The following is a 12333-nucleotide window of genomic DNA, read 5'->3' on the forward strand; positions in this document are numbered from 1 at the left end:
TACATACATACATAGCAACATACATACATACATAGAAACACACATGCATACATAGAAACATACATGCATACATAGAAACACACATGCATTTATAGAAAAACACATACATACATAGAATCACACATACATAGAAACACACATACATACATAGAAACAAACATACATAGAAACACACATACATACATACAAACTTACATACATAGAAACACACATACATACATAGAAACAAACATGCATAGAAACACACATACATACATAGAAACATACATACATAGAAACACGTATACATAGAAACACACATGCATACATAGAAACACACATACATAGAAACACACATGCATACATAGAAACACACATACATAGAAACACACATGCATAGAAACACACATGCATACATAGAAACATACATACATAGAAACATGCATACATAGAAACACACATACATACATAGAAACAAACATGCATAGAAACACACATACATACATAGAAACACACATACATAGAAACACATACATACATAGAAACAAACATGCATACATAGAAACATAGATGCATACATAGAAACACACATACATACATAGAAACATACATACATACATAGAAACATACATATATACATACATACATACATAGAAACAAACATACATACATAGAAACATACATACATACATAGAAACATACATACATACATACATACATACATAGAAACATACATAAATACATAGAAACACACATACATACATAGAAACAAACATGCATACATAGAAACATACATGCATACATAGAAACATACATACATACATAGAAACATACAGAGATACATAGAAACATACATGCATACATATAAACACACATACTACATAGAAACATACATACATAGAAACATACATGCATACATAGAAACACACATACATACAAAGAAACATACATACATACATAGAAACACACACACATACATAGAAACAAACATACATACATAGAAACATACATACATACATAGAAACATACATGCATACATAGAAACAAACATACATACATAGAAACATACATACATAGAAGCATACATACATAGAAACATACATACATAGAAACACACATACATACATAGAAACACACATGCATACATAGAAACAAACATGCATACATAGAAAAATACATACATACATAGAAACATACATACATACATAGAAACACACATACATAGAAACACACATGCATACATAGAAACATACATGCATACATACAAACAAACATGCATACATAGAAACACACATACATACATAGAAACATACATACATACATACATACATACATACATAGAAACAAACATGCATACATAGAAACACACATACATACATAGAAACATACATACATACATACATACATAGAAACATACATACATACATAGAAACACACATACATACATAGAAACACACATACATACATAGAAACAAACATGCATACATAGAAACAAACATGCATACATAGAAACAAACATGCATACATAGAAACACATATGCATACATAGAAACATACATACATACATAGAAACAAACATGCATACATAGAAACAAACATGCATACATAGAAACACATATGCATACATAGAAACACACATACATACATAGAAACACATATACATAGAAACATACATGCATACATAGAAACATAGATACATACATACATACATACATAAAAGAAACATATATACATTCATATAAACATACATACATACATACATATAAACATACATACATGTAAACATACATACATACTGTGGCGAGGTTTTAATATTTTAAAATGATTTTTGGTTCGTTACTCTAGGGGAAGTAATTTTGAGTTTCTTCCCCCATAAGTGTAAATATATATTGAACAGGCACACTACGAATAACAATTAGAACAAATCAACTTACTATAGGTTGAATAAAAAAAAATACAAGTTTATTTAACAACAATAGTATCACTACTTGCTTGGGTAGTGAGTCAACAATGATTCTGGTGGATTAATTTCATCATTGATTGCATATGAAGGAGTGGATAAGTGTTTCTATTTTGTGTTCTTAACTTTCTTTGCTGGTCAGTTGGCCGCTGGGCTTGTCTGTTAGATGTGGAAAGGACTTGGAGCTGAATCTTCTTGTAGAGTGATGAGGCTTGAGTCGAAAAGGAGTATGTCTGTAGCGAAAGGTGGAAGGGTATTCTCGGGACCGTAGGTAGTGGGCAGTGGATATTGGGCAGTGGACAGCTGGAGCCTGGACTGGGCAGTTTAAGCTTGGCAGTAGGCGCTAAACACTGGGCAAGTATCTGGGCACTGGACCGTAGGCAATTGATAGTGGGCACTGGGCTTTAGGGCCGTTTTTAGTGGGCAATACTTAGATTTCTTCTCGCTGACAGAAAAGGGGGGGGGGGTGAGTTCAGACGTTGCAGGCTCAGGTTTGGTGACGCTGCTGATCCAGTCGAAGCTGACGATCTAACAGGTGTAGACAGTGCAGATCTAGTGGTGAAAAGACTGCGAGTCTAGTGTGCGTGATATTGCACCACCAATAACAACCAGGCTGAAAAGAAAGCAGCACTTAGAAACTTCCTCATGGCAATAGGTAGGAACTCTCGTATGCCATGAAATCAATGAGATTGTGCACGTGAGGCATAGAGCTCATTCCGGTCAATGAATACATTTAACAAATAAAACAGGGGAAATAACTACATTAAGTACAAGTAAACAACAGGTCTAAACTTCGAACTTCAATATTATATAAAATAAAATAAGGGAGATAACCCAAGCAAAATGTGTAAACGTGAACAAGAATATATGGTAATAAACCAACATTAAAGAAAAGAGCTACATACATCTCTAGTGGGCAACGTTGTATAAATCATTTATGATTAAATGGGTAAATATGCAGATATAAAGGGGAAGGGAATGATATGATCATAGATTAAATCTTATTTACAACATAGCGGGATTGAATAGAAGTAAAATTATAATGACTGTAAATGCCATAGACAGATGCGGTATATCACATGCCGTCACTAAAATAAGCTGACATGTTATACAGCAAAACACATTCATGGATCTAGTCAGAGAGTATACGATTCAGAATCTTGTAAAAGACCCGATCGCTAGAGTAGATCTAGATTAGAACATCTCAACGCTAGGTTGAGGAAAATAATAAAATAATTAAAATAGGCGAGAACATAGCCCATCGACAATAACATGTGTTGAAGATAAAATAAAAGGTTACATACTTACATAGTATCAATAAATATACAAAATAATACACATATAAAGATTTGTATAAATAAGATCAACCTACCACGGTTGTTTAAATTATAGGCGGCTTTATGAGAAAAAAAAACTAAGTTCCAGCCTATCCTATTAAATATAGAAATCTGTCTGGCGGGTGTGAGCGTGGGTTGGAGCCCGCGTCCCCTCTTATATAATTGGGACTCGAACTCATTAGCATAGCCAGAGGTGCCGGGCCAATGGATTTGGGGTAATTTGAATTTTAAAATAATATTTGTGCTTGGTCCAATGGGATTAAAGTTACTAAATTTCTAAAATTACCGCCGTCCCAAAACCGATGTGTGCCCACACCTGTTTTTGTGTATGCGTGTGTGTGTATGCGTAGCATAACGACCGCAGTTCAACGCGGGACAGGTAGGGGAATGTTGACCTGCTGACCCTTAACCCGCTATCCTGGAATGAGTCATAGTGGAAAAATTTGTCCCTTCCATATCACGCAATCCGGTGACTCAGCCCATAACAAGGGCGGGGTGACCTATGGGGGGGGGGGGGGAAATTTGGACTGGCTTTCCGCCTGCTACTGTTCTCACCCTACTAGTGTCTAATTGAATAAGTCGAGACACTACAGGTTGTAACTATTATTTGGGTGTTGAGTTTATTATGTCAATTGGATCCAACTTTTCTCTCAAGCGTTTAAGCACAAATGAAACATTTATATGCAAGCGTTTACGTATCGTCACACATAAATACATATAAACATACATCATACATATAAACATACATAAAAACATATAAACATACATCATACATATAAACATACATACATATAAACATACATACATACATATAAACATACATACATACATATAAACATACATACATACATATAAACATACATACATACATATAAACATACATACATACATATAAACATACATATATACATAGAAACATACATGCATACATAGAAACATACATGCATACATAGAAACATACATGCATACATAGAAACATACATGCATACATAGAAACACACATACATACATAGAAACACACATGCATACATAGAAACAAACATGCATACATAGAAACACACATGCATACATAGAAACACACATGCATACATAGAAACACACATGCATACATAGAAACATACATGCATACATAGAAACACACATGCATACATAGAAACATACATGCATACATAGAAACATACATAGAAACATACATACATAAATAGAGACATACATACATGCATACCACTTATTTTATACTTTTTTTTCTTAGATATACAATTTTGCACTTTCATTTTCGTTCATAGATTGTCACTACCCACGTTACGGGTTCTCTTGTCTGGAAGTATGCTACCTGACATGTCTAGATCAAATCTGTACCTTTGAAGGAGAATGCTACCTTTGTATTCCAGGCCGCACTGGTGTTTTCTGTGAAAACCGTACAGTCCACTCTTCAGACGATATATTGGAAACAGCTAGAGTGGCCACCGTAACTAGATCTACACATCATTCGGTAGAAGCTAATCAGAATCAGAAAAGCCATCCAATGATAATTGTTATGTCTTTTTTCACATTTTTGTGTTTGATCATTTTATTTTATTTTGTTTATAAAAATTATACCGAAAAAAAAGAACCAATGTAAAATGATAGCTTTGTAAACATACACTTGTACAATATTTGAACAGACACACATATGTTAAGCTTTAATTTATTATACTATTTTCATATTAATACTTATTAATGGCTCAGCGTATTTATTTCTATACAGTGAAAATCACGGTTTAAAATTGTCACGAAAATTAAATCATTAATTGAATCTTCTTAAATTTTACATTTATTTGTAAAAGAATGTGTATTACTGTGTGTGCGCATGTGCAGGCGCGAGCACCTAATAAATTACGAAACAGGTTTTTTTGAATTGTCTAATTTGTATTTAAATGGATTTATACGTTTTTAAATTGATGGATGTATGCCAAAATAATACGTTTTTTTTAATGGGCCCTGAAAGTGTATGCATTGGTAAAATTTACATCTTTGTGTCTGGTATATGTGAGTGTCTGGTATATATGTGTGTCTGGTATATGTCAATGTGTGGTATATGTGAGTGTCTGGGATATGTATGTGTGTGTCTGGTAGATATGTGTGCGTCTGGTATATGTGTGTGTCTGGGTATATGTGGGTGACTGGTTTATGTGTGTTTCTGGTATATGTGTGTGTCTAGTATATATATATATATATATATATATATATATATATATATGTGTGTGTGTGTGTCTTGTATATGTGTTTGTCTGGTATATGTAAGTGTCTGGTATATGTGTCTGACTGGTATATAAGTGTGTCTGGTATATGTATGTGTTTGGTATATGGTTAGGGTATATGTGGTGTGTTATAAATCGTTCCGTTGCAATTTAACGCACAGAAAATACAATTTCCAAGCGGACATTTCAGTTGAAAGTTCAAAAAAGAAGGAAACGAAATTAAAAAGATGTGACAAGTCAAAAACTCGCTGTCAGAGTCACTCAAATTTATCACAGCATTAATTATTATTTTTCATTATTTATTTATTTTATTTTAATTATTTTCCCATCCTATCCCCAATTTCTCCGCCCGCACCACCTTTTTCTCTCCAGGCTAGACTTTGTTGACCACATTGGAGATAGCTAGGCCGCGTCTTTCGGTTTATCTTCCCTTGACCGGGGCAAAGATACGCACAGACTCTTTGATCTTATCGGCAGGATGTCTGACAGCCGCTGGGGACTCCCCCCCCTTTTTTTTTTCTCCTACGTTTCTCTTTGATCTAGGAAATTACTCGAGCCAAAGCGCCTCTCAACGTACCAATGTGCGACTCCCATCTCAAGTCTAATTCACCCTCGTGTAAGATAATTCTAAGCCTAGGACATTTCCTGTTTCCGCCCACATTTTCCAGGCCTTTATATAAAGTAAATTAAATCAAGCCAGACTCTCTTTCATTTCTCATTCGAGCTGAGCTATCGAGTCTGGACTATATCATTTATTCTCACTCCTAGAGGAATACCTGGTGGTAAGCCGAACTTAATCACAAGTTCCATCTTAATTACTTTTGGGCTATTTCCATTGGATATTATCATGTGTATTTTGCTTAGTTCATTTATATTTAATTAGTGCATTGTGTATTTCTCACTGGCGTAAGTAGAAAACATAAACATGTCCTATGTATGTATTTTAGTATTGCATTAATCTATTAATGCTGCGTTGCTCAATTGATCGTTGATGCAACCATGTATATATTTGTACATCCATTTTATTTCTTTATCTCGGCTGACAACCGTGATAATTTTACTAGCGCACTAATACTGCGTCTAGGAAAGAGTTATGAGTTATCTCCCCTATATTGAATTATCTCACCTGTAGTCATTTCAATCTAACGAGAGTTGCGCCGCTTGAACGGACACCCTCTCCATTCAAGCGCGCTCCATTGTTGTCGACCTACGGTCATATGTAAACAAACCGTCTTGGTCGCTGACCACCGCCCAATTCAACCCCCCCACCCCTTTCTTTCTCTATCCACCTGTGTTGTTTATTTGAGATTATTATTTCCCCTTCTATGTACATTTTTATATTATTACTTTCCCTTTTATGTACATTTTTTTATTGCTACTATCTGCCATCTATTTTCCAAATCCCATTTGTCATCGTCTCCCTATTATGCTCTAAAGCAATTTTACCAATCTGACGAATGCACCTCAGTCGAGGGCATCGATAAGATGTATGAGAGACATGTCCTAACTTGTCTTTATTTATCCGCAGCCTCCCTCAGGTGTCTGCCTATTTATCTATTGGATTAATCACCTATTTGCTATCAAGAATTATTTACCTGCCTATTTATGTGCTTAGTGCTATTCAGCACTGTATTTGCTATTGAGTGTCATCTACTGCCTACGTGGATCTACTCAACTCTGCTACTTGGCGCTATCGGCATTGCCCACCTATCCGACAGCCCACCTGTCAACTTGTTAGGTGCGACGTCCCTATAGACCCAGATCTGTGTGAGACATCATAGCTACACCAACCCTCTGCAACTCACTGGACTTATCCTGTCAACTACGCTGCCCACGGTAGATCATCTCTGCCCGCAGTAACCTTGTGCCCACGGTAGCCGGCCACCCGCCCTACTGTGCCCACTACAGATATCAGAACTTTGGATTGGAACTCCACAAGAACTGTATCATCGGCGTCCCTCTATCCGCTAGAGCGCCACCTCCAGCTGCAGAACCTCAAGCCAGGACACAGCCAGCTGCGACATCAACAGGAAAACCAGCTAAGTCAGAGGACAAAGTGACATACTCTCTTATTAGGTGCAAGAGTGATGATTAAATCTAGTATTATTTAAAGATAGATGCAAACCCTCCCCCTTTTCATTCTTATATGTATATTTATGTAAATAAATATTCTCCATTTTTAACTTTTGTATCTATCTTTCATTGCTTGTCTCGTTGCGTGTCTGCTCCCGATTCATATGCTGATAGGTTGGTGTGTGATAGCTTTAAAAATAATCATCCCCTAAACATTAAACGCGCCAAACACACGTCACATTCCCCCACCTGTCACAAGAGAAAGCAATTAGGTTTTCTAAGGGTAAGAACCTTAAACTCACTGTTCCATACCTCAAAATTGAACGAAAAATTAATTTCCTACTTCTTTAAATGTATTTATTTCTAGACGTTATCAACAATAACTAGCTACTAGCTATGCTGAATTTCATCAAAGAGTAGAACCGATAATTATTTTCCGCTGTACTAATCAATTAACTAGCTCACAATATAATGGTTCAACAAAAAAATGTTAAATTCTTTTCTAATTTGTGTGTATAAAGTGTGTGTGTGTGTATGTGGGGTTGACCATGTGCTTTCCGCACCGGTGACACTGACACTAGTGACGCTACCTCTTGTACTCATCCTTTTTTGTTTTCTTCATAAATGGAGAGTTCCAGTGATAGAAACAATTTTTATGTTTTCTAGGAGCTGTTTATAGACATTTCCCGTTTCCAATTCTATATACTCAATGGCGAACAAATGTTTCAGAATAGACATTAGACTTCTTACTTTTCTACTCTAAAACATCTGATAAGGAGCGTGCATGATATCGAAAATTGTGCATCACTTCCAAAAAATCTCATTAGGGAACGTATATAATATCGAAAAGTGTGCATCGCAGGCAATAAAGTTTTCTAATTGTTATGTGTTACGTTTCATTAGAAAGGCTCACTTGATAATGTTCTTCCACCCCTAGTTCATCCATTTCTGGCCCATGAATTCTAGTTTCAATTTTTTTTTGTCTACTTCTCCCAGCTACTTAAGATGTAAATAGATATTTTTTTGGAAGAAGATGGACCACTATATGTTTTGATTGTAAAAGGTGCTTTGTAACTTTAGGAAAGATTAAATCCTAAATGGTCAAATTAGTGATGAGTGGTTAAAAATAACTGTACTACCAAATATTATCGTTGCTTGTTCAGAGATAATTTATTATTTCTTTTGGTCATATCCAGACATCCGTATATATTTACTAAGCTTATATAAAATCACTGCATTGCCTCCATCCTGCGCAAAGTATAAAGTGATAATTGTCTCACGTAGATAGCTGGAGGGCCGCGGGATACACATTCAAGACCAAAAGAAAACCCGTTGCCGAGGACAGACGCAGACGTCGAAAAGAAAATCTAAATCAACCACCTGCGGACAATGGTTATGCTTGCCCTGGTTGTGGCAAAATATGTAGTTTACAGCTGGGCTGCGCAGCCAGGGAAAATAGAACATGATTAAAACACTAAAAAAACTTCTAAGTTCTTTTTTTCTTCTTCTTTAATAAGATCTTCTAACTCATACATTCAAACAAATGCTTTGATTTTCAATTCAGTATCAAGATGACACAAAATTCATCTAAATTACTGAAGTGATAAAACCACAAAATACTTTTTAAATTTACACTGTAGCTATACTCTCATACATCTTAGTACAGATACAATGTAGTACTGATACAACGAAAGTTTCTATATTTAACTTGACTCTAAACAACTCGTGAACCTGCATAAGAACCCGTTGCAACGCAAGGACCGCAACTATCTTGCTTTCCCCAGATTTATAACTTTTTTGAAAACCGTCTTTTCCAGAATCATAGAAACTTGATTCTAAATATTTTTATAACCTTCTAGAAACTGACGACTGCGACTTTTCTTTTCTTCCTGACCTCTTACTCTGATTGAATGACTATAATTGACTCTTTCTCTCCTAACTGACGATACCAACGTTGATTCCACCAGAATGTGGTAAATAATTACGGAGAGAAAGAGTTAACACGTGTTTGATCTGTGACTTCTTTGATCTGATCCCTTTTCTAGAAAGAGGTTAAATGATGTTACAGTATCGATTCGTGACATAAATATTTTGATTATATAGTAGGCATAAACTCAAATGATGTCCAGGTAGATTATTTTAACCCTGATGATTCTCATCCTAGGGTATTCCCAAAAGTGACGTATTTTCTGGTTTAAATTTGTTTTGAATCCTCCTAAGGGAGACTATAAGTGGGTTTTCCTGAAACTCATAGCTCATTTCGGCTAAAAGTGATCAGGAGATAATCTAAAGCCTGTGACTTTGAAATTGCTTAAAGTGATGATGTGTATTATACAGTTGTTTAGTGTTGAAAGGTGTTCTCGAATGAGAATAGCACATAACATATGATTGTTATGAATTGAATTGTAATTTATGACCTAATCGGTGTGTCATACTATATTGGAGCGTAAAATTTTTAAGAGTGCTTAAGATTTTTTTTGTTTGAGAAGGCTCGAGAGAATACGGCCAATTGTTTAGTCATTTATTTGACTGTTCATGTAAATTGTCACAAACCGCGGTGTGCCGTTTGTAAATACGTAGCAGAACAACAACAGTCCATTAAGGGCCTGGTTATGAAATCTTGACCCCAAATGACCTCTTACCCGCCTTAGTTATTTTGGAATGTTTTTTTTTATTTTATTATTATTATTTCTCCTTGTAATCTAATTCGATCAAAGACAAATGACAGAGAAGAATGGAGAAAGAAGGTTGACATATCTTTTCTGATGCCAGAGCGGTCCAACAAACTAAAGGATATGTGAAAATGAATGTAGAGTTAAATGTGAACCTGGCCTAATTGATTTCTAATAATGAATATCTAATTGATCTAATTGTTTTGTACGGGATCAACCTCTTATTGAAATCCTCAAAAAAAAAAATAATTTAAAAGTCTGTATATAAGTATTTGTGTGGAATGTGCAGTTTTCGTGATAATATGAAAAACTACTTATTAATTGTTGTTTTCAATTATGTCTAACTTGAATAAGATCTACATACTAAATAGATTTTTTTTCTCTTAAAAAAAGTAAACATTATTTCGGGGTAAACGTACTAGTTAGCAGGACCGAACTACATAACGTAGCAATACAAATGTAACAAAAAACAAATCACAAAAGATCTAAAACCATTTCCATAAAATATGGCATATGGTATTCTGCCCTACTGGAGAGCCTCCAGTGTTTGTTAGCCTACTATTAATAGTGGTGTATGGTGTAAAAGTGGTGTATTTTTATGAAAAAATCTGCTTGCATAAGTGATTTTAAAAATTAGATTTTTCGCTTTTAGAAAAGAAAAATGTAGTCGTTGCATCAGAACTTTGAATAAACTAAAATATTAAGATGTCGGATTTTCACTATCTTTTCTAGTTTACGAGATCTAAACGGGACGGACAGACATTTCACACAAAACTAATAGCGTCTTTTCCCCTTTCGGGGGCCGCTAAAAAAAAAAGACGTATTTTATAATACATCCATTCGGGTGTATAAACCTATTCAACACAAATCAGAAAATTCACGGAAATTTTCTTATTGATTTATTTGGTGCGCACATAAACACATTGTAAAAAAAAAAAAACAACAACAATAAAACGTTTCAAATCAAAGGAGGCTCCTTTTATTATTCATTAGTTTTGTCATTGTCAACCTGAATGGCGTTTTTTTTTTAAATTTAACACATTCGTTATACCCAGTAAATGGTGATAATTTCAAAATAATATAATAATTGTTAACTTTATATATGTGTGTAATATATATATATATATATATATATATGTGTGTGTGTGTTTAGTTTATGCGTGTGTCTGTGTGTGTTTAAATATTGTACATGTACATGTTTGCAAACCTTTCGTTTCACCTATGTTATTTCTTTGAGCAATTTTTTATAGCAAGAAAAACTATTGAAAGGAAAAATAAACTAAAGATCAAAAGAAACACAACAAACACAATTGGCTGGCTTTTCTTAGCCGTAGATGACTTGGCTTCTAGCGAATTAATTGTAGCCTCGGTGGACTTCCCGTCTGATTCAAAGGAATCATTTGCATTGTTTAATGTACGGTCTTCACAGAAAATACCAGTTCGGCTTGGATCACAAAGGTAGCATTCTCCTTCATAGGTGCAGATTTGATCTAGACATGTCAGGTAGCATACATCTACACAAGAGTAACCGTAATATGGAGTGTCACAATCTATGGAGAGTATTTAAAACAGAAAACTATTTATCTAATATATAAAGTAGAATTTAAGATGTAGGTATGTAAACATGTATGTATGTCATAGAACACAAAGCGATGACCTATCTTGGCATCAACGTTGCCTGCTTCATTGCCGACAGCGTAGTGAACAGCTAGGAGATAAAAGTGTGCTACATTAGTTAAGTACGACAGTTTAAGAGATCTCGTGAGCAATGAGTCAGTCAGTGGAATTTTACAAATATTTAATAGATTGTATCCTTTTTTTTTTTGCTTTGGTGAAAGCCAAAAAACAAAAAACAAGTCAGAGAAAAAGAACATTTAGTTTCGTGAAAAAACGAAATGTAATGGAAAGAAACCATCACTAGTTGAGTGAGCTGTCTAGGAAGCACATCACGACAAACTTCAAGGGTTCCCTTCAGTAAATCGGTTTTGGAATAAAAAAGCTGATCCGAGTGTATATTTTTTTTTAATTCGTTGAAGTTGCAATTGTATAGCGGAAGTTTTATGCTTATGCAT

The 12333-nt window shown here is 34.8% G+C and overlaps 2 protein-coding genes across 7 annotated transcripts in view; one reads left to right on the forward strand and one right to left on the reverse strand.

The window, feature by feature from the left end:
* The window catches only part of LOC106073342 (sushi, von Willebrand factor type A, EGF and pentraxin domain-containing protein 1-like), a 75230-nt gene extending 70073 nt beyond the window's left edge, over positions 1–5157 (forward strand). For all 5 annotated transcript variants that reach the window (XM_056010706.1, XM_056010711.1, XM_056010708.1 and 2 more), the window contains one exon: positions 4563–5157. In XM_056010706.1, coding sequence (XP_055866681.1) covers positions 4563–4897 — 335 coding nt within the window. In that variant the 3' untranslated portion in view covers positions 4898–5157. The remainder of the gene's footprint in view (positions 1–4562) is intronic.
* Positions 5158–11236: 6079 nt separating this feature from the next.
* The window catches only part of LOC106058211 (neurogenic locus Notch protein-like), a 29837-nt gene continuing 28740 nt past the window's right edge, over positions 11237–12333 (reverse strand). For both annotated transcript variants that reach the window (XM_056011520.1, XM_056011519.1), the window contains exon 15: positions 11237–11811. In XM_056011520.1, coding sequence (XP_055867495.1) covers positions 11486–11811 — 326 coding nt within the window. In that variant the 3' untranslated portion in view covers positions 11237–11485. The remainder of the gene's footprint in view (positions 11812–12333) is intronic.

Source organism: Biomphalaria glabrata, chromosome 14 (genome assembly GCF_947242115.1).
Source record: "Biomphalaria glabrata chromosome 14, xgBioGlab47.1, whole genome shotgun sequence".
Classification (NCBI taxonomy): Eukaryota; Metazoa; Mollusca; class Gastropoda; family Planorbidae; genus Biomphalaria; species Biomphalaria glabrata.